Genomic DNA, 23,384 nt, shown 5'->3' with positions numbered 1-23,384 from the left:
TGAGAACCAAGCTGAGGTAAGATATTGCTTAGCTTTACCTTCCTCGATTTTTGTTTTGAAAGTTATTAATGTGATAGTGATTGGTATTTCAAAGCAAATGATGGTAAATCGCTTATAATTGTTATTTTGCTCATATTTTGGTAGACTTACGCGATGTATAGTCGTGAACAGACAACAGAGGACCAGACTTACCAAGATTTAATGAAGATAAATGATGAAAATTTAGATCTTTATGAAAATTTCAACTCCAAAAATGTTAACAATTGAAAAATGTCTTTTCAACAAGATGATGTATCAGCTATTTGTAAAAAAAAAAATCAATACATTATAACGATTCATTTTCTTCAACGCAACATTTTAATTCTATTTTCGGTATGTGCTGTAATGAAAATTGTATTGATTTCAGATTAAAAATAGTAGGCCTAGTTTCAACAAGAACATCATTGAAGTAGAGCTTGACACGCATAGGCGATTTGGTTATGCCTTCTTATTTAATGAGAGTGTAATAATCACTCACTATCGGCTGTGCTGTAATAATCAACTCACTTAAAAGAAATTTAAATAAGGAAGTAATGTTCTTCATATACCTCAAGTACTCTATTCAATGGCCTGAAATCAAATTAGAGACAAATCAGTCGAGAAAGCATCCGTCTCACTTGTTTTGTCTGCACAATACACTAAGAGTAATCTTTAAAAATGTTCATTATGTTGCACTGATTTCCTGGATGTTTATTTTCAGACTTTATTCCGATCAATTTCTGGGAATTCCATTGATACAGTTACACATATAAAATACGATAGTGTGGACAAATATTAAATATACTGTATTTGCTGATTTTTTTTTTTTGTTTCAAATCTATTGCTTCATTGGAATATTTTATGACTGTGTTAAATAATAGCCACGTTTTCTTTCTGGTCTTTTCGTCCGTTGATTTCAATCGGTTATTTGTGATATTTAAAGCCAACCTGTTATTAGAAAATAACTGCAGTCGTGTTTGTAAAAAAACCTCTGTCACCCTTACTCCACAGGACTTAAACAATTTGACAATGGTAAAGGATTAAAGCATTTCATTCATAGGCCTAATGCAACATATGATCCAGGAAGATATTCTAGAAACAAATTATTTTTTTTCTGATGAAACAAATTATTATTTCTCATTTACCATTTGTCAAAATCGACGATTAGAAAAAAATGTTGAACAGTAATAATTTCCGTAATATGTAAGTCCCCTTAATAGGGCTTCTATTGCAGTCCAGTGGGCGGAGCCCCCGAAAATTATGGCAATTTAGGGGTTTTTAGGGTTTATTTAATCGCTTTTAAAGTGTTCTAATACGAAGAAAATTCATACATTATACTTTTTTTTTTCTCACTGACGAATTGTTCTTTTTTTCCCCGACGGGGGGCCCTGGCTCCTCCACTGGTACCACCCCTGCTTTTTAGCAATTTTAATTTTTGTTGTTGTTTCTGATGATAATGTATTGTAATGTTGCTTCAAATGTTTCTGTCTTGTGCTAATGATTTGTTAATTTTATTTTATATACCGTAAATGCTTGAAAAAGCGCTGCGACGCTTATAACATTTTGTATCTCACATATTCCCGTAGTTCGGTAGGCCTTCACAGGTCCTACGTCATCATAAGTAAATGTTTATAAAGAAATGCTTGTGTCTATATTGTGTTATTTATTTATTTAAACACTGTATGCATTGTATTTAAAACCCTGTTTCTTAATTCCATATTACAGTGTGTACAATAATAAATAATGATAATATCTATTTACAATTTCAATTTTAAAAAAAATTAATTTTATGATGCTTTATGGTGAAATTCGCATTTTGTTAAAGTGTCAATGACATTTTGACCTCTAATGACGTCAGTAATCATCGGATTCCGAATTTTCAAAATATAAGTGATTGAGTTTAACTAATATGCTACATGTTGGTACCAAATGCATGCATATTTGTTTACAGAAACAAAATTATGAACACAAACGTTATCCTCACCCCAAAATTTGCATTTACTATAAATCACTTGTAACAACCATCATACAATGATGTAACCATGGGAACAGAAGAATATCAATGAAGTTTTTCTGTGAGTGGGGGTGGGGGAGGGGTTCACCATGACCCCTGCTAGCCCATGGACTAATGTCCCATATTTAAGCCCTTACAAGGAACGGAAATGGATCTGTCTGCTGATGGTCGCCGACGCAGGGACATCAACAAACTTAACGATTCTTCTTGTCAAAAAGCATCGAATTGCCGAAGTTTCCTTGAAACAGAATCCTATCTGGAAATGTACTATCACGATCTAGTGGGCTCATGTTCGCATTTCTACAACTCTTTTCGAATTCTAATAGGGCGCCCCCACTTCTGGTGGTAGTACTTTGTTTTTCATTTTGTTCCGTGCATGGAAAAGCAAGACAGCAGAACCTCTTGCTACTCTATACTATTTTTCGTGTCTGATAATTATGACAGGCATTCAGCTCACCTTTTTCTGAATACTACGTCACCAAATTTTATTTGATTTATGGAATTCCAGATATAGATGTACAAATACAATAGAATAAAAATAATTAACAAGTATAACTAAAGTACATGAAATACAAAACAGCCTAGGATTTTATACAGCAAACCAAATTACTATTGGAGACTCTGCTTTTGGTACGGCATTTATGATAATGAACTTTTCCGTTAAGCTCCGCCCCTTAGATATCGTTGCTAAGGTGCCACAACACGACAGCCTAAACATATGTACACACACATGCGCTGCTTGCATAGCGTTTTGATTGGCCAGTTGTTAAGTTTGATTAACATTCTGGAATGGTCGATTGTTGCCTATTTCAACAGTCCTTTAAATAACTGCTTCTAAGGAGTACCTCGCCACGTTTGTATGGTGTTGACGGTGGTTGTTGTCTAATGCAATCTTGCTTCTAAGTTCATGAACCTGCTGCAGTAATTCTCTTTCACGTTCTACAAATGCAACCCTCCCTCTATTAAGGGACACTAGAATAAACAAAGAAATTTTATGCATTTCAACTTAAGATAGCAAATTATTTTGCATTCAACAGAAAGTTACTCTAACCCATCCACTGTCCTTACATGCAACATTATACCGATGTTTGAAAAGGAAAAAGGAATGAGGATGCACAATCGTGTCCTTGGATAGTTCTAATATTCTCATGAGTTTTTTTTATTAACATTAACATAATATGTTTTTCTAGGCAAGTATTCAAAAAATAAAATAATTCCTGATGATGACATAATTAATGTCAAAATAATGAATCACAACATGATGGCGTGCATTTCGATACTTGGACGATGTATTATACTATCTTATAAAGTAATTATTTACAATACTTTGCATATAACACCATTGTTTCTACCGATGCAGTGTGCTCACAGAGAGCATGATGCCGACATGTCAATGTGCAGTGCAAATATTTAAATCCAGATTATACATAGTAAGTACACAACTTTGGCACTAACTTACATTCATCTGTTTGCTGGGGCGAGTTCTCTGAATGAGTTTGAATTTCATGTACATCAGCAAACTTCTCTTTTCTTCCTTTGTTATCCATCATTTCTCGAATCCTTTCCTTCTTAAAAGGTAATAGAAATACACAATGCTAATTTGAAATTGATAAGAAATAGCCAAAGCTCTGTCCACACTAAAAAAAACATTTGTACGCTCATACATATTCATGATGTGATGTCATCATGACCATATTTAGGCATGTGACAGGTTTTTTTTGGTCATATATATGGTCTGAACAGGGCTTTAACTTGAAATGAACACAAAAAAAAACTCTATCAGAAAATCTGCATGAAGTATGAAATATTTATTGTATAAACACTGACTCAAAATGTGTATTATTATAAAATATAGGTGTAACTTCTAAAACGTTGAAAGCAAATTAGTACATTAAATATTTCACATTTGGTCTCTCAATTACTTTCTTCAGTTAAGTCAGTTCAGATCATTTGAAGTTTAGATGTACAGAAACCTAATTTGAAAAAAAAATGTCACACTAACAAATGAACAACAGATTTCAAAAACGTTTAGATCAAATTACATTAAATTTATTGACTCGGAAATACTTAGGAAATTGATTGGCAATATGTTGGGGACAAACCTTTTCTCTCTTAAGTTCTTGCACTTTGTCCCAGATAGCTTCTTCTTCATTTTTTGTCCTTGCTTGTAAAGTACTCACCTGTAGTTGAACAAAAGTTTAACTTAGTTATGTTCTGTCCATGCTATTAAGTCTTCTGTGAAAAATATCTGTCATATGCCCATAAATGGACATGATGATGTCACATAACATCTTTATAAATAGGCAACAAAATGAGATAAGGCAAAATAAACAGTATAAACGAAATTATTGGGCTTTATGCATTTTTAAAAGTTAGAATAAAAAAGACAACAGTTAAAATAATAAATTGATAGTTTAATTTATTTTCATTTATTTGATAGGATTTACATTGTGCACATATACAGAAAACTTTTCAAGGCCCACTCTTCGTATACAGAATCAATCATACACAAAGTGCAACCTCCTCCGCTGCATGGGGAGTATTCGTAGTTATGCGTGTAATCAGCACAACTAATTTAATTCCGAATCATCCAGCTCCTACCAGGTACCAATTATATGCCTGGGTGAAGAGAGGCAAATGAAGATAACGTGTCTCGCCCAAGGACACAAGCAGTGTGATGAGCATCAGTCTCAAACCACGACCTTCCGATTTAAAGTCAAACACTTTACAGGCTGCGCCACACTTCTACATAGTTTGGACAGACCTTTAGCAATTGGATATTTATAAATAAATTTGAATTCACCTTCCAACAGATGATAATGCAAATGATGACATTAACAACAATAATAATAATAATCCAATTACTTTTAAAATAGTAAACCATTTTTTTGATGTACTTATGCTAGCTTTCGTCTTGTTGTCAACAAGACTTCGTAAAAAATAATTGGATTATCAGTTACAAAACCAAATGAAACTATCTGATAATAATAATAATAATACAGTACGACGACAACAACTGTAATGAGAATAATATTAATAACAGCAATAAGCAACACTGTTTTAGTGAGTAATATTTGTATATACCAATAACTATTATGATAGGAATTGGACGAGTGCTATTAGCAAATTTATAAATGCTTATTTTGACTAGGTACCAGCCATGTAGTTTTAAAAAAAAAAAAAAAAAATATATATATATATATATATATATATATATATATATATACTTTTAATAAACATTTTAGTTAGATTTATTGATTGATATTTGACAGAAATGTTCATCAATATCTCTTCTTTTATAAATTATAAAAGCCTAAAATTGGTCGAGATACTGATTCTCGGACGTTTTATGCTCTGGGGCAATATTAGAAATTAGGGGTTTGCTTGAGCCGTTAACATAAAAGTAAAGATACGTATCATGAATTAATAAAGTTTAGGTAAGTGAGCCATGCTCATACCTCAGTTGGTATGGTAAAGGAATGATGTCAAAGCAGTGATTTGATTCCTGGACCTGCATTGCAGAGTATCTTGAGTTTAATATGTGAAAACTTTATTTAGCAGTGTTCACATTTACCTGTAACTGATGTAGCTTTCTGTGAATATGATCCAGTGTCTCGCGATGTTTCACTTGATTGTGGAATTCACTGTCGGCCATTTGTTGGTCAGCTAATGCTAATCTCCACTGTGCATTCTGTGGAATCGTCAAAATAATTGGTGATATGTAAATCAGAAAAAAATGTTCAGATGTGAACATTTATTTTTGTTTGCCAAATTCAGTTTTCAACCTACCGTATTTCAGCTCTTTTTTGTTGTTGTTAATTTCATGGAAATACAACATGAATAATATGTTGATATATATTTATTTATTTCATATAGTACCTTACTTTTCAAATATGAATGATTTTTGTCCCAGGTCAACATGCTTAGGTGTTATTTCGTTAAACAGCCCAAGAGCAGGCAAACCCCACCAGGTACCCTTATATACTCGTGGGTGGAGAGAAGCAATGTAAATAATGTGCCTTCTAAAGGACACCAGCACAATAGACAGTGAGGAATTGAAACATCACCTTCACTGTTGGAAAACCAAGATGAACCCACTGAGCCAAATGACTTCTACTTTGTCTCACCGTTTTGTCTTGTTGATGCTGAAGCAGATCGCTTTGCCAGGCTTTCTTGCCAACCCTTTCCTCAAGCTCAGCCTGTTGTCTGTGAGAGTCATGACCAACCCGTTCCTTGAAGTCCACAGCACTTGATTCCCTGGCCAATTCCTTAAGGAAAAACAATAACAATTATAAAACCAAAGAAGTAATATAATGTTTGCCAATATGTATAATATTAGTATAACATGAAAGATGTGTAATATTGCCAGTGTAATGAATGTTAGCCTACAAATGGTAATGGTCTAAACAGGTTGACTGCCTGACCTTTTTTTTTTAGGTTCCTTCCTGTGTGCCAAAACAATATAAAATGTAAAAACATACTTTTTGGAAATTTTATCTAGTCATATATCATCAAAATGGTGTGTCTAATAGATCGGCGGAAAAAAATGTTAGGGGACGAAAAGCATGTCGCCAGCAATGGGACAGAACTTTTAACTGCCTCTGTCAAGTGCGAGTTTTCTCGTCCGCTTTTTGCATGTACTGGTATATGTTCAGAGGGCGCCCACTCGTGCAATCGAGTGTACTGATGGCAACATAACACAACAAACATATATACGTTATTTGTAAATTATCGTCTAGGTGTATCTTCCCCGAACTATCAGCCATTAAGTCTGTGGTTTTACAATGTATAAAAATGATGTAATAAACGCTAGAACGATTTTGACACATGTCTCAGCGCAACATCCTGTGGGACGAGTATACTCATCGCTGGCAGTGAACGTGTTAAAGTGGCTCGAGTCTGGATGGGTAGGTGTATTTATATACTTGTACTTAGCTGTACATACCTGCTCTAGTCTCTCTTTTTGGATCTCCAATTCCATGCTTTTAATCTCCACATCGGCCACAGCAGATTGAGTTTCTTGATCGCGTAGCAGAGACTGCAGTCGTAAAAACCAAAATATTGTGAGTAAATGAATGTATTATAAGAGAGCAGCTTATGCTCTCAGTCGGCTAAACTGTTGGTAGCCACTGTGTGTGCGCTGAACCGTGGAGATCTCTTGGTCCCCGGTTTAATTCCGATCGCTGCTCTCCTTGTATTTCAGCTAGAAGACTGGAATGCAAGTTACGATAGAGCACCGTCTTTCGGATGAGATATTTAAGCCATTGGTCACGTGTGCATAATAGCCCATGTGCACATTAAAGATCTTATCCTTTAAATAATTAAAAATTATCCTTGGTATTTACATCTAATAAATCCAATTCAATCCATACATCTTTACATCCTTTAATTATTCAAAGGGGAGTCGAAAGGTTGAGCGGTCAGCAGGGGCAGCAACTACAGCCATAATACCAGCACTGGTTCGAGCGGCACGCTCACTAATGATTCTGGTGGTTGAATTAAGTCTTCTCAAATAGGACTATAAACCGCAGGCCCAGTGTACACAAATTGGCTCATGTGCACTTAAAAGAACACAGTACATCTTTCGAGACAAGTAGGGGGGTCACCCTGGTTTACTAGTTCATACAGTCCCGATTGCCCTGCGATTATGGATCCTAAGATCCTTTGCAGGATGTACCTTCGTAAACATAAACAAAGTGTATTTAAATGGACTATATTCTATGGGCAAAAGGCACTCCTATTTCAAGTCTACTAAATAATTATGCCACTGCTTCTACCTTTCTCATAAGTTCATCGTCAAGCCTCTTCAACTGCGTATCTCGTTGACCTTGCAGGTGCTCCATGAAACGCATCCTGGTTGCGTCCAACACTTGCATCTCGCGCATACAGAGTTCACGTTTCATGGCCTGTAATCTATACATTGAATAGTTACAAGATCCTTTTGTCAAAAAGATTATAAATTTTTAAAATATTAGGTGCCATTTTGTAGACATATATTAAACAATTTTTTTGGCAAATGTAAACCCCTCTCCCACGTAGGTTGATTTCATACAAGAGTTACACAGGTTCTATGAGTTAAAAACTCATTATCTAATTCGCTTGGGAAAGGACCTCTATAGGAGTTTACGTGTTAGGTACGAGTTAGGTACGACTTTACGGAGTTGGTTACAAGTCATGTATGAATTATGCTGAGTGAAGCACCAAGTTTAATTCCTATGGGCTTTACAAGATTATTATGAGCGTAAAAAGTTTCTAATGAATTATGCTCCTGGTGATTGTAGCCAACTCGATGCTCTCATACTCAACTCATACTAATTTTCGGGGTGCTCGCACCAAACTCGTGGATGGCAAAACCACCAACGGGTATCCCAGGTAGTATACGAGTTAGGTAAGAGTACCCTGAGTACTCCACGAGTTACCTATGGTTTCTTTGGTTTTCAACTCGTAGCGTGAATTTTTTTAACATATGTTCAAAGTTAGCCCCACGAGTTGAGAGCTGCTACTAGTAGGTAAGAGTTCCCTCCAAGTTTTCTAAATCGTCCTACACGTGCCGAGTTAGCAACTCGGTAAACTCTTGTAACTTATGCTGAAAAAAAAAGCCGTAGTGGGAAAGGGGCTTAAGAGTATGCAACCTGTTTACCATCTAGAAAGATTTGTTGAATCGAGAATCTCACCTAAGTCTTTGATCAGCAAGTTTTTGTTCCTCTGCCATTATGTTTCTTCTCCTTTCTTCTTCTGCTTCTTGCAGGAGTTCTTGTTGGTGATACCAGGCCTCCTCCTTCTTCTGCCTCAGTTGCGATTGTTGTTTAATCTCTGTCGCGACTTGTCTCTGATGCAGGTAGTCCAGTTCATCTTGCCTGATTTGCTCCCGTTCTTGGGCCTAAGTCATCCAAAATGATGCAATCGATAGATCAGGAATAACTAAATATTTAAGAAATGACTAAATGACATGGTTATTAAATAACGTTCCTTTTTGCAATACATTTTGGGTGAGCAAAAGGGTTATAGGAACTTTACATTTATTATTTTAATCACAAATGTGACCTTAGAGTTGTGGAAATCTAATCATTTAAAATCTGCTTAAATAAAAAAAAAAATTAGTGCATTCAATGATACTCATCATAAAATGTGATTGCATATCAACAGAAAAAAACACAAAATAGTTTACTTCAGAGATTCTTAAATTATGGGTCACGAACCAAAATTGGGTCACCAAATAAGATAGAGGGTCTAAAACTCTAGATTTATAACTGAAATAGAATTTTATATACTAGTAAAACTGTAGCTGGGAAGTGGGTCATGGCGAAATTACCTGGACATTTGTTTGGGTCGTCTGCTAAAAAGAACTACTGGCCTACAAACATTATGTTCCAAAAGTATATATGACAGTATTAGTTTTTTATTTTTTTAAATTTCTTACACATCAAATAGTAAAGTTTAAAGTCTACCAATTACAGGATAGAACAATGTCACATGTTTTAAAATCAGTGATGTAAATAAAGGAAACACTTCTTTTAAGACATAAACATACCTGGTAGTCGACTATAAACTTGGGGTATTTATTAAAAACCGGATACTGGCCCCGAGTCAGTGGTTTAAAATCTTCTATCGAGTTAGCAGGATTAATTTCAGGAGGAGTGGTGTCTTGAAGTTCATATGCTGTTTTCAGCACTGAGTTAATATCCACAGGATTGCGATGATGAAAGAAGTACTATTGAAAATATAACACATAACCTTTTTAGTTGATATCAATTTCGTTAATAAATTATCAGTGATGGATCCGAAGTGCAGAGTGTGTGTTAAGGTGACGACCGGGAGAATATTGACAGTCAAATTTTCTATTCTTTAGTAAAATTAATAGACGTTAGAGCAAGAGCATCAAAAAGACTTGGATTCGAATCCGAATGGGATGAAATGCTTTTCTAAAAAAAAATATTTATCATCTTTTATATTTGTTGTCATTATGCATTTATCAATTCACAGAAATATTTACTTAGTGGGTGTATTACAAAAAGTTATGAAAAGCATTCAGTAATAATGATCAACACCACAAAATTGAAAATTAGCGAAATTGATTTTATTTAGCTAATCTTAAACTATACGCATGCCATTCTTTAAAAAGAAAATCAGATTTTACCATGTGGCATAACAAAAATAAAAACTAAACACACACTTAAAAAAAAGCCAAAACTGGGATACCAAAGGGATCACATTCAAGAAATTATTGATTGATTGGACAACTTACTTCAAAATCTGAATGTTCAATGCAATTTATCAATGGCTGTCTTGAGCAGATGAGGTAAGCCACCACAATACACAACATAAAGGATGGATGGTTGGTGAATATATTGTCCCAGAGCTTCAACCATTCATCTCTTGTAACAATCTCTGAGAATAATGTCTCCATCATTGGCCAAGCATACACCTGAGGAACAGGTGCAGAGACATAAAGAAGGATTAGGAAGAGAGGAAAAGAAAATGTTACGCTTTTATTAGAGTGTCTCAATGATAGTGTGATTTGGAAAAAGAAAGGCAGCATGATTGTTCAAAATAGTGGTCTTATACCTATTCTAGCAATTTAGTTGCAACTTAGGCTCCAGAATTTAAATACAGGTCTCCTTGCAATTTAAAGACCACTTTTTTGGACCAGGGATTCCATGGTCTTTAGCAGCTTTGGTCTCTTTAGAATAATAAAAATAATTGACATTTGTTTATGGGACCACAGAAAAGTGGTAATTAATTGGAGTGGTCTATAATTGGAGTGGTCTTTAATTAGAGGTGGCCTTTAATTAGAGGGAGACTTGTAACCTTTAAGCAGCCTAGAATGTTAACATGGATTAGAGACTATCACAGTGCCTATATATTGTGAAGATGTTTTGTCCTCGACCTTTAAACTCTTCTTGAAAAACTACAATTTTTGGGTCAGTATCTTTTTATAGAAACAGCAAACTATTCATAAAATACTTCTGATGATTTAGAGTAGTTTAGTGACGTTCAAACCAAAATTTATCAACATAATATGACTTTCGGCAAAAGCATTAGGGAGAATCCTTGTATTTTCCTACTGTACGTTCACATAATTAAATAGACCCCTCCAGTTAAAGACCACCTCCAATTAAAGACAACTTTTCTTAGGTCTCATATCAACAAAAGTCTTTAATCTTTATTATTCTAATTAGAGACCAAAGTTACTAAAAACCATGGAAACCCCAGTCCCAAAAGTAGTCTTAAATGGGAGGGAGATCTGTAATGTGTAATGTAATAAATGCCTAGGTCATTTCTTTAAGTTATGATGCAATATATAACACAATATATTTTTAAAAACCTTAGAGTACAGTAATGTATATATGTATTAATGTGCTTTCTCTACTAATTTCTAGTTTTGTCAATGTAACAAATTTCCATTTTGCCAAATAAGGTTTTCAGTATTCAGCAAATATGTATAGTGCTACTCGTAACTGCACCACTCATAATTGCGTCAATAACAGGTCATGCAACTGTGGTTATCAATTGCTTCTAATGATTGATGTGACAGTGATTCTCTTACCTGAGTTGTGATGCCGTACTTGACAAAGTGTTGCAAGAGTCCTTTGTCATGGTGAGCGAGAAGGTTTTCGACGATGGAAAGGACATTGATTGGTGGGTTTGGGAAGAACTCAAACCAATGCTGACACCAATTCACTATAAATATAACAATCACCATGGGTCTCAAAAACACATTGTCTTTTAATAGATGAAAATGATATCTTAATCACAAAGAATCACTGATGCATAATTAGCCAAGAAAGTATTTTATTGTTTTTATTTTCATTTAAAAGTAATTGAAATATTGACATTTTTTTAGCTTAATTTACAGAAAGTATACTTTAAAACATTGGATTTTTTGATTGGTTGTCTTCAGACTTTTGAAGTGTTTTGAATAAAGACAATAAGATATATCAAGAAGAAGCTTAAATTTGATTGTCTAACATGATATTTAAAGGTCTTCTAGATAAATTATATTCAGCTAAAAATTCACAATTTCCAGTTGTGTGGATGTTTCAGTAGTACGCATACCTAACACAGTAGCTATGATTTCAAAGCAGACTAATTGGTTGTTCTGAAACAGCTTGATGAACGGGAAGGCCAGAACAGGAAGGTAGTTGGTCTCACCGAAAATCACACTCCAATGGGCCAAAGCTGACAGTGTTCTATTAAACAGAGAAAATGAGGATGAGTTAAAATGTTTTACCGCAGAGGACATATATGTAAAGATCAGTATTGGCAAAAAATTAGGAACCAAGAAAATTCTGCTCCAAAGCCAATCTCTTACAGTAGTGCCAACATTATGATTGCCAAATATTCTCCAATTATACAGAAAGTTTAAAAATAATACTTATAAAGCTAAAGGAATAAGATTAAATAATTTTGATGTTGTTTGTATCAGGAAATGTTATAGGAATGATGTTTTTTACCCCTACCTGATGTGTTATCGTACTAAATGCTCAGTATATTCTCAATTACTTGCAAAAAAACTAGCGACTAAGTGCAAGCTTGGTGGTTTAGTGGTCATGCCACCAGGCAAGTTATCTGGAAGTTGTAGGTTCGATTTACATCCGAATCATTTACGATTTTTATTCACAAGTATTTGGGAACGTAATGAGTATTCAGTATGAAAACATGTCAGGTATGACAATAACATCATTCCTTTAGATTGGGAACGTAATGAGTATTCAGTATGAAAACATGTCAGGTATGGCAATAACATCATTCCTTTAGATTGGGAACGTAATGAGTATTCAGTATGAAAACATGTCAGGTATGGCAATAACATCATTCCTCTAGATGTATTGTACCTCTGTAGAACTCTGAGAAGTTTTCTGCTTTTGATTGGATAATCTTCATGCACCTTGGACCATGCCGTGTGAGTCCCTTTGTCCACCAAATTACTGAAGGCTGTGTGATTCTCAGGGAGTCGAAGCACCGAGCGCCAGATGAACATCCTAACAGAAAACAAAACAGACAGAAGGACTTTACTCCACTCTCTCATAGCTGTTGGAGGTTCAAGATCTTTCTTTTTATTAACTTGGGCTTGGTTACAATTTCTACTTTGTGTATTAAAAGCCTTGTCCAGATTACCAACATTTCTCTGTAGTATGCCCATATTTAGCCATGTCACACATTTTTGTTAAATAAAATTTGTCTGGACAGAGCTTAAGACCGGAGGAATGTGTCCATATGACTGCACTCACCACATCTGGAGAGCAACTGGAGACTGCAAATAGAATTCCCCCAAATTGCAATGTACTAACCACTCAGGTGTTGAAATGAATGTGGTGCAGAGGAAAGGTGGCTGCCAGAATATTCAAAATTTCTTACCTATACTTGGCAGGGTATTCTCCATAGCCTTTGAGAATAGCTTTCAGTCTGTTCATATCAAGGCCGTCTGGCAATCCAGTCACCTGTGGGAAAAATATCCAAACAAGGCAAGTTAATATCAAAATATGAAAATTATATATTTGGGCAATATACACATTTTAAAGATTGAGTATCTAAATTGTATATTTTTAACAGAGAGGAAAATATTAAATTAAGGTTTCAAATTTAGAAAAAAAGAAGTTGGTAAACTTATCTGATCTTTTTAAATGAGCAACTTCAATATATGAATTTTTGAGAGTTTACCTCTGACAGCATATCGTAATTAAAACCTCGAATAGAAGCGCTGGGCTTCTTTTTTTCTTTGCAAACTTTGGAAAGGTTTCTTTTCAAGATGGGCTTCTTTTCTAGGCTACTTTTGCAAACTAAAGAAGGGGCTTTCATTCAAGGTGGGCCTCTTCTCGTGATTAAGCCTAATGGGCTTCTATTTGAGGCTTTACGGTATGCTGCCTTGATTTGGAAAAGAAGCCTTATCTCCAAAATCCTAGTTTTGAGATATTGTGCAAAATGCATTTGTCATTATCCTTTTGTACTGGTAAATAATATATTTATTTCATATTTCTGGACATTTTTTGGGGGTATATGATCAATTCACATGATAGATTACATCCATAGGATGCCCTAGAACCAAAAATTTCAAAATCTCAAAAAGTGGAGTTAATGCCTTTTTCCTAATCGTGGCAGTATAGTATTTCTCAACAGAGTAGATACAAAAAAAAAACAAAACTGGAAATTACACCATACTTCCTCCGGTATATGCCGACCGCATCGTTCCCGAACACAAAATTGGGCTGATTTTTTGACATGGGCTTATACACAAGAATTCCCTTTTACAATGATTTTCTTCAGAGATAGCCAGACAAAAGACAGTTTTCCAGGACTGCATGCTTAATTCACGTCCAATCTCTGATTTTGTTTCTGAAAGTACTTGTAAAAGTCAGCTAAGCTACTTATTCAGAATCATACATTGAGCTTTTGCCTGTGAAAAGGCCAATACATAAAATTGGGCATAAAGTAGAGAGTGGGTTTATGCCAAAGGCGGGCAAACCAAAGGAACTACAGTATATGCAAAAGTTGCAAAGTAGATAAGTAACTGCTTGAGGAACAGAAATAATAATTAAAAAAAAAAAAACTGCTCACATCATCTTCTGAATCTTTTGTGGAAGCTGTATCCATTGGCAACCGGGGCTCCTCTGTCTTTAAAGTTTTACTCCTTCCCCTTCCTTGTCCAGCTTTAGGATGAGTGACTGACCTAATTTGAGTTCCCTGCCCCTTCTTTGTTACCATCTTTACAAGAGGAGGTGGCGGCTACAGAATAATAATGTATGCATTTATTATTATATTAGATTATTTATATTTATTATGTTATGCATGCATGTAGGTATTTTCATAATTCCTGGGAAATTCATTAAATTTAAGATATAATAACTTTAACTACTGTATATATGAATTCAGGTGGGGGAGGAGGTCGCCGGCCAAAGACTTTCCCCCCCCCACAATTTTTTAAAAAATGAAATAAAAAAAAAATGGAGAAAAAAGGAAATTATATTCAAATTTAGTCTGAAAGTGCCATTTTCGGCCATGTAGGGGTGCCATAATCATAAATTTTCTGAGGTGATCTGAACCCTAGATCTGTGAAAGTTCCTCTATTTCAAATTCTTGGGTCCACAACTGTATAATTCCTTATTACCTTGTTCCGTTCCGCTGTAAGAGATGATACACAATACAAATTCAGACAACCGCTTTCCACCACAGCAACAATATGGCGACCAGATGGGCTGACATCTGCATTCAGTATACGGTCCTCAAGACTGCCAATGTCAAACTCAAGACGGAAGCTGAATATGTTGATAAAACGCATGATACCATCCTGGCTTAGCACTCCAACAACCTATAAAAAAAACAGAAAAATCAAGTTGGTGAGTCGAATGGCCGAGCAGTTAGCAGGGGCGCCGCAAGCTATAGCCATAATATCGGCGCTGGTTCGAACGGCACGCTCGCCTATGGTTCTGGTGGTAGAACAAGTCTTCTCGGATAAGGACTATAAATTGTAGGCCCAGTGTATACAATGGCTCGTGTGCACTATAAAGAACCAAGTACATCCTTCGAGACAAGTAGGGGGATACCCCGGTGTACTGGAATGGCAGCCCCTGTGGTGGACGATGAGAGTTGCTGGTACCGGGTTACCGGGTAGCACAGATACAAAGGGACCCTTGGGGGCGAAGAAAGTCATTGATCGAGTTCCTAGTCCACATATCTTGCGCCCTGAGCATCTTACATTAGATGGATTTGTGCACTATATAAAACTACACTATTATTATTATTATTATTATTGTCTGTATAAAACTAATATATAAAAATATTTAAAATAATTCAATATTTTACAGCTTACTTTGTACTTTATGCTGATTATAGTATGTTCTTTACATGGTTTTTTTCACCAAATTTCTTTAGTTATCTTGCTTTGTTTTAACAACTGATTCTGATTATACGGGAACTTTACTATCACCACTACTATCACCATAACCATCATCTTTGTTTTTAATCATTTTCATTGTAATCATCATCATCTTTATTCATTATCATATCATATTTTCATAATATTACTATATCAATATCATCGTCATTACCATATCAAAATCCATCATTATCTTCATCATATCAATATTATCATCACATCAATATCACCATCAATATTATTATACCAATACCATCATCATCATTATCATCAATTATCATATCAATATTTTTAACATATCAATATCACCTTCATATCAATTTCATCAACATCTTCATCATTTAATTATTGTGATTATGAAGGAGACCCACCTGCCCTGAGCCTCCATCAAAACTCTCAGGTAGAAACTGCAGCTGTTTGACTACATGAACTTTAGTAGGCAACTCAATGACACGAAGTAGACTCTGTGTGTCCAGACACCAGATATGTAGAAACCTGGACTTTCCTCCTGCTACCAACATTCTACCATCTCTACAATTTTTTTTAAATAGAAAAAAAAAAAACATTCACAATATTTAAACTGTTTACTATTATGTTTATTATCGTTTACTATTATGTTATTACTGTTTTATTATCACCAACAAGTTGGTTATCAACAGCTCCACTCACTGAATTAATATATATCAATGTAGAGATATGGGAACAATTGGATTTTTCTAAGGAGGGTGGGCACTTTGAGTCTACACTCACACTTCAGCCCCACCAGGACAAGGATACAACACCAGTCTGCATTCAGTATACGGTCCTCAAGACTGCCAATGTCAAACTCAAGACGGAAGCTGAATATGTTGATAAAACGCATGATACCATCCTGGCTTAGCACTCCAACAACCTATAAAAAAACAGAAAAATCAAGTTAAAGAAATACTGTCTGTATAAAACTAACATATAAAAATATTTAAAATAATTCATTATTTTACAGCTTACTTTGTACTTTATGCTGATTATAGTATGTTCTTTACATGGTTTTTTTTAAACAAATTTCTTTAGTTATCTTGCTTTATTTTAACAACTGATTCTGATTATAAGGGAACTTTACCATCACCACTACTATCACCATAACCATCATCTTTATTTTTAATCATTTTCATTGTAATCATCATCATCTTTATTCATTATATCATATTTTCATAATATCACTCTATCAATATCATCGTCATTACCATATCAATATCCATCATCATTATCTTCATCATATCAATATTATCATCATATCAATATCGCCATCAATATTATTATACCAATACCATCATCACCATTATCGTCAATTATCATATCAATATTATTAACATATCAATATCACCATCATATCAATTTCATCAACATCTTCATCATTTAATTATTGTGATTATGAAGGAGACCCACCTGCCCTGAGCCTCCATCAAAACTCTCAGGTAGAAACTGCAGCTGTTTGACTACATGAACTTTAGTAGGCAACTCAATGACACGAAGTAGACTCTGTGTGTCCAGACACCAGATATGTAGAAACCTGGACTTTCCTCCTGCTACCAACATTCTACCATCTCTACAATTTTTTAAATAGAAAAAAAAAACATTCACAATATTTAAACTGTTTACTATTATGTTTATTAACGTTTACTATTATGTTTATTATTATGTTATTTCTGTTTTATTATCACCAACAAGTTGGTTATCAACAGCTCCACTCACTGAATTAATATATATCAATGTAGAGATATGGGAACAATTGGATTTTTCTAAGGAGGGTGGGCACTTTGAGTCTACACTCACACTTCAGCCCCACCAGGACAAGGATACAACACCACAGATGTCTGTGAAATTGCACTACAAATATCAAATTTCAACTTTCCCATTTGTGGGTGCGCACCCCTAGTGGATAGGGAACTCCTCCGTTTCTCGGGAAGTATTCTTAGCAGTGCATGTGATTTTTCCTTAAGAATTTTTATCTGAAATATTTAATCACATACTAACAGGTACCCATTTAAATCTCTGGATAAAAAAAAAAATAATTAAATAAAGGGTACAATATAGCTTGCAACCTTTTCGATTAGAAACGCTGCCTTACCAACGTGCCACAAGATTCAACAATTTATAATTGTAGCAAACAGAAGCCCCTCTGCACACCTACGCAACCAAATGAGGTTAAGTACAAGTATCTATTAAGTATCTATCTAGCTATTCTATTCAGTGGCGTATCTAAGCATTCTTGATATGAGGGAGGCCTGAAGAGGGCGCAGGCCTGAAGGGGGTTTGATGTTAAATGGGGGAGGTGAAGGTTGCAAAAAAATAAGGTGGTATTGGAGTGATTTTTTCGCTCCGAGCATTTTCAATGAGCGGGAAGCAAATGGGGAACAAGTTTTTTGGGCTGTGCATCCCAGCGCACCCTCTAGATATGCCAATGACATTCCTATTATCAGCTTCAAAAGGATTCTTAGTATTTGTGTATTTCAAAGTGATATTTATATACCTTGTTGTTGCGAAAGCCTTATACTGAGGACGTTGACCTTCAGGCACTGGAAGTTGATATTTACACTTGAGAGTATCCGACTCCCATGCAAAAATGGAATCATCCTTAAAACATGTGATAATGGTGTTACTAAGTGGCAGGAAGAAAACCTTTAAAAAAAATGTATTTTAAAATTATTTTTAATTATCACTATTACTAATATTCGATATAGTGGTTCCAAACTTTTTAATGAACTCCCCCTTGAAATTATATCGGCCCCTTCCAGGAAAATTTTTTCTTTTAAGGTCAAGAAATATCTCTTATCTAAATATGTTTAAATCAAATCAAAATCAAAGTTTATTTTTCTATTAAATACCCTTATTATAATACTTACAAATTTTTGCCTAATCATTTCTCCACTTCCATCTGCTCCGTGTTGTATCCATGTTTTGTACTTGTTTCGTTTATGAATTTATTCCAAGAAATATATGCTTTCGTAATTATATGGGTCGCTCGTTACTAGTGCCTCTTGATTGTGTTTTTTCTTTTTGTTATTTGGAGTATACTTTTTGAGCAGTGCCCTCTTTTACACAAGTCTTATTTTTTATGAAATCCGGCTGTTTAATGTTTATCATTTGTTATCATATTGTGTGAAGAAATAAATGTTTATTTGAATTGAATTGAATTGAATTGAACAGCAAACAGTGGAAGTGATTAGCTGGAATTCAAATCCATGACACCATAATTTCTAACCTAAACCACTGAATTTACTCTGGGGACTAAGGTGAGTTTGATTCGCATACAGCAGTGGGTACTGCAATAATGTTGCAAAAGGGAATGGTGCCAATGGTTGTTTTTCCCTGAAAGGTTTTTATTAAGGATACAAACTGAGATCAGTATAACTACAATTTCAGGTACATGGGCATAGCTTTTTATTGTAGTCTGCATTGTCCTAAAGCAAGACTTTCTTTATACCTTGTTTAGTGAACCCAGCACCCACCAATAATTATTATTTTGAATCAAAATAAAATTTTATTCTTTGGTCAATTAGTACACACACGCCACCACGAAAAAATGGACATTTTAGAAAAAAATAAAAGCTTTCTTTATTTTTATCAAGCCCGCCTTTGCCTTGAAATCTCCAAAAATAAGATATGTATATTTCTTTCAAATTATAAATCTAAAGCATTTAACTATTCCATTGCTACACTGTTTACGTTCACCAATAAAATTTTATATTTAAGAAAAAAAAACAATTATTTTCTATTTTCCCCTCCTCTGACGACCTTGCGAAACAAGGTATAAAAAAGTCTTGCCTAAAGTATTACAGTACCTTCACAATATCAACATTATCTTTGACGTTGAGTTTTCTCTTTCTCGTGAACGTGTCCAAATCCCAAAGCAGGGCAGCATCTGACGAGGTCGTGATTGCATAACGTCCAGATCCATGAACGGAGATTGAATGCACAGCGGTCTTGTGGCCTTTCATCCAACTCACTAGCTCTTTGGTGTCTTCAATGAGAGAAAATGAACACAATTCAAAGACAAAATAACTCCACTCCACTCAATATTAAAGCCTTGTTATGAGACTTAGTTGTGTATTAATTTGTCTGTCACTAGGCGTATTCGACTGGTCTGTTTTTTAGCAGCTCTTTCTACTCAACTGCACATGTCTCATTTGACTGGTCGCACGAGCAGCACTCCTCACAAGAGCGGCTCAAACTCCTCGGCGTTTTTTAACAAGCACAATCAGAGTAGTAAACCACTCCTCGGAAAAGGACCAGTTGAATACGCTTATTGCCACCTATCTAATAGGACAGTGATCATTAAAGTCACTATTGGTATCAATGGCCATGTGCCTAAAATAATTAAATTGGTCTTCAGGCCCTCAGGAAATAATAAATTTCTACTAAAGTGTATTATACGCAACTATTGTAATTCCTTAATAAGAAAAAAAAAAAAAAACAATATTCATTTAAAATCATTATATGAACATTTAAGCACTCACCAGTATCATAACATTTGATAGAATAGTCAGAGAACGTAGCAAGTATTTCTGTTTTTCTTCGTAATTTGAATGCCAATGATGTACAAGACTTTCCTGTTTTCTGAACTAACTGAAATCTGGAACAATTATATACACAACATAAATCTATCATTATGTAATCATATATGTACATTTTTATGGTATTGCTTTTAAATTCATAAAATGAATAATTATGCGAAGAGGTTCAAGCAAACCATCACAGCATTTTGAATATATACTGTCTGCCAACAAAATTGTAAAATACCTCAAAAATTAAAATAAAGTTCATAAAATTATTAACTTTCAACCAGAAACAGATCATGTATTTCACAACTGTTTTCAATTTGCATAGTAATTAACATAAGGTTCTGCAAATATTCAAATATCTTTGTAAGTAATGCATAACCAAATTTAGGCCTAAGATGAAAATAGGACTGTAGTGGCTGATCCAGGAATTCGAAAGAGGGGGCTCAGGCAGACGACACCCACAAAATTATTATCAACCAGGCGACCGCAAATTTTCAACCCAAATCATGGCAAGAAAATTGATGATAATGGCACCTCTAGACAACCAGAAATGGCACTTTCAGACTCATATTTGAATAAAATTTCTTTTCTTTTCTTTTTCTCCAATTGTTTTTACATTTTTGAAAAAATGTGAGGTTCCTAGGCCGGCTTCCCCCACACCTTGCTTGAATCCGCCACAGGACTGGTAGATGCAGCAGCAGTTGCCATCAGTGTTAAAGAGAAAACTTTATCCTCCTTTACTTTTCAAAAAATAACCTGGATGAAAAACACTTTAATTAAAGTTGGACTCTTCTAGTAAATTATCATTAATAATTACCTGTTTCTTGTTAGGTCAAATACTATAAGGTTGCCTTGATGGTCACCTGCCACAAACCTATCCCCAGAAGAGTCAAATGTTGCGTGGAGAAAGCGTACATTATGGGTATGTGAAAGGAATGGTCCGGAGGAACCATGACTGATTTTCACAATCAACCTAAAATGAAAACAATTAATCATCACAAGCAGGCTAATAATTATGTATTCATATATATATATATATATATATAGATAATATGCATCAACAATAAAAAGCTATGGCAACAACCAAGAAAAAATTAAAAATGAACATTGATTTTTTTGTTTATGAAGTAGTTTTATCTTAAAAAGGAGATCAAGCCATAGACAAATTTTGTTAATACAAAAAAATAAATTAAATTTATTACAATAGATTGTAAATAATTTATTACAAATTGTTAATTTATTTTTTTGTACAAGGATGTATTAAATAGGCTAATATAGCTATTTAATACCTCTTTGTTCATACATAAATTACAGTATGTTAGTTTGATATTATCATTATTATAAAGCAACTTAGAATAATTTTAAAAATAAATTTTAAATAATTAAATTTCATTCTGAGCAAAAACCCACTTTATAAATAGAGAAATAAATAGAGAACAATGAGCATATTTCAATACATAAAAAGAAAAATCTTGGAAATAAAGAACCCACTACTTACTGAGACCATGGAGGAAATCAATTTATTGCATCTATGCTGAAACTATGGCCGTATTCGACTAGCCGTTCTTCGTTAAACCACGCCCACCTGCGTGGTGGTAAAATCCTACTTAACGAAGACGACCAGTCGAATAAAATACTCAAGGAAACAAATGGCTGTATAGTTACCTCGTTACACGCTGTGTAATCAAGGTTGCTTTGGCTTGTGGCAATATGGGTTTTTGTAAAGATATTTTTCCATCCCGTTTTTGAATTTTGTTAGCCTACAATTATTTGTTGGCCTTATGTGGGTAAATATTATAATTATATAATTCTTATTTTCTGAAATTTTATAATTTATATTAACACAAATGTAGCCGCTAAACTGATCGGCCATGTTTGTTTTGGTCACATGGATAATTTTAACACTGATTAACGCACTGTGGTTTACTGTACGTTAATTTTCGTTGTCAACTTAATAGTCTATTTTACCAACAGTCGAATGAAAATAAATACTCAAATAGTACACAGAGTTATGCAACTAGAAATAGGCCTAGGTTCAAGGGCAAAGTTGAATAAGCTCTACTCTAGGCTATGTTTAACACCATAAGTCTGCTCGTCCATTGAAAATGAGGGCTCCAGTGGTGACCTGTGACAGATCAATCAATATGGTTTCTGCTACTAGTTACTATCAAATCAAATCATTCTTTATTGCAACTCACTAAGAGGGTTGAATTTCACAAAAAGTAATAGGGAAAAGTTAAAAATCCAAGCAATCAACATTGAAAATAAACGACAAAAAGGACCAATATCACGAAAACAGCTAAAAGACACAAGATGATGAAAGGTAAAAAAGACAATCGAATACATTTTAATTATCAAATGGTTATTATTATTACTATTTTAATATTATCATTATTACCACTACCACCAGCATTATTATTAAAATTATTATCTTTGAATTGAGAATATTAGAATAATTTTAGTAACGAATGTTGAAAAACTAGTAACTAGCCTAGGCCTGACGGTACTACTACTACTACTACTACTACTACTACTAGGCCTACACTATTCGTACGACGGTCGGATTGCACGGCCTACCTAGGCCTATATTAGGCCTAGAACTCGTAGTACTACTAGGCCTAGGCCTAGGGCCTAGCTAGCTAGAGCCTAACCTAGGCTAGGCCCCTACCTAGTCCTAGGCCTGACACTAACTAAGCCAGGCCTACTCAAGTGTATAGGTCGATTTTGCATTGTATACCCACTTCAGTAATTATTTAAGTGTTACATACCCATCTTCATAAGAAGCAGAAGGCTTTCTGTGCCATATTTTACCAGATTCTTTCTTGGCTATATCTAGATGTTGCATTTTTATTTAGGGCACAGACGCCTACCTGTCTGGGGTGGTACGGTAGAGTTTTGTTTATTATTTTGAATTTAGCGCCCCCTTTGGTTTGAGTTA

The 23,384-nt window shown here is 34.6% G+C and overlaps 1 protein-coding gene across 2 annotated transcripts; it reads right to left on the bottom strand.

Annotated features, from left to right (window-relative positions):
* Positions 1–370: 370 nt before the first annotated feature.
* Positions 371–23,332, bottom strand: LOC117100690 (TBC1 domain family member 31-like). 2 transcript variants are annotated; one of them, XM_033240475.1, is made up of 22 exons: positions 23,215–23,332; positions 21,264–21,419; positions 20,402–20,517; positions 19,727–19,905; positions 18,415–18,563; positions 17,331–17,490; positions 15,138–15,338; positions 14,588–14,755; positions 13,391–13,473; positions 12,868–13,014; positions 12,089–12,222; positions 11,580–11,713; positions 10,278–10,457; positions 9,564–9,743; positions 8,707–8,912; positions 7,810–7,945; positions 6,978–7,070; positions 6,160–6,300; positions 5,607–5,723; positions 4,135–4,212; positions 3,492–3,600; positions 371–3,004 (listed from the first exon to the last, which is right to left on the bottom strand). In XM_033240475.1, the coding sequence occupies exons 1-22, from the start codon at positions 23,289–23,291 to the stop codon at positions 2,853–2,855; spliced, it is 3,096 nt and encodes a 1,031-aa protein (XP_033096366.1). In that variant the 5' UTR covers positions 23,292–23,332; the 3' UTR covers positions 371–2,852. The 2 variants fall into 2 exon arrangements, with proteins under 2 accessions (XP_033096366.1, XP_033096364.1); XM_033240473.1 differs by lacking the exons at positions 17,331–17,490; positions 18,415–18,563; positions 19,727–19,905; ... (1 more) ...; positions 21,264–21,419; positions 23,215–23,332 and adding an exon at positions 16,277–16,432.
* Positions 23,333–23,384: the final 52 nt, after the last annotated feature.

This window comes from Anneissia japonica, unplaced genomic scaffold (assembly GCF_011630105.1).
Source record: "Anneissia japonica isolate Jap-2015-1 unplaced genomic scaffold, ASM1163010v1 scaffold288077_len231462_cov166, whole genome shotgun sequence".
Classification (NCBI taxonomy): Eukaryota; Metazoa; Echinodermata; class Crinoidea; order Comatulida; family Comatulidae; genus Anneissia; species Anneissia japonica.
Note: the sequence above shows the minus strand (reverse complement) of the source record. Positions and strands in the feature narration are given on the sequence as shown.

Bases quoted from the DNA above. Each gene is read 5' to 3' on its own strand.
- LOC117100690 (XM_033240475.1), bottom strand. From the start codon at position 23,291: ATGCAACATCTAGATATAGCCAAGAAAGAATCTGGTAAAATATGGCAC. The intron at 4,213-5,606 runs GTAAATGTGAAC...GTTCAACTACAG, and splicing joins GAAAGCTACATCAGTTACAG to GTGAGTACTTTACAAGCAAG. The intron at 3,005-3,491 runs GTAAGTTAGTGC...TGTTTATTCTAG, and splicing joins GCCCCAGCAAACAGATGAAT to TGTCCCTTAATAGAGGGAGG.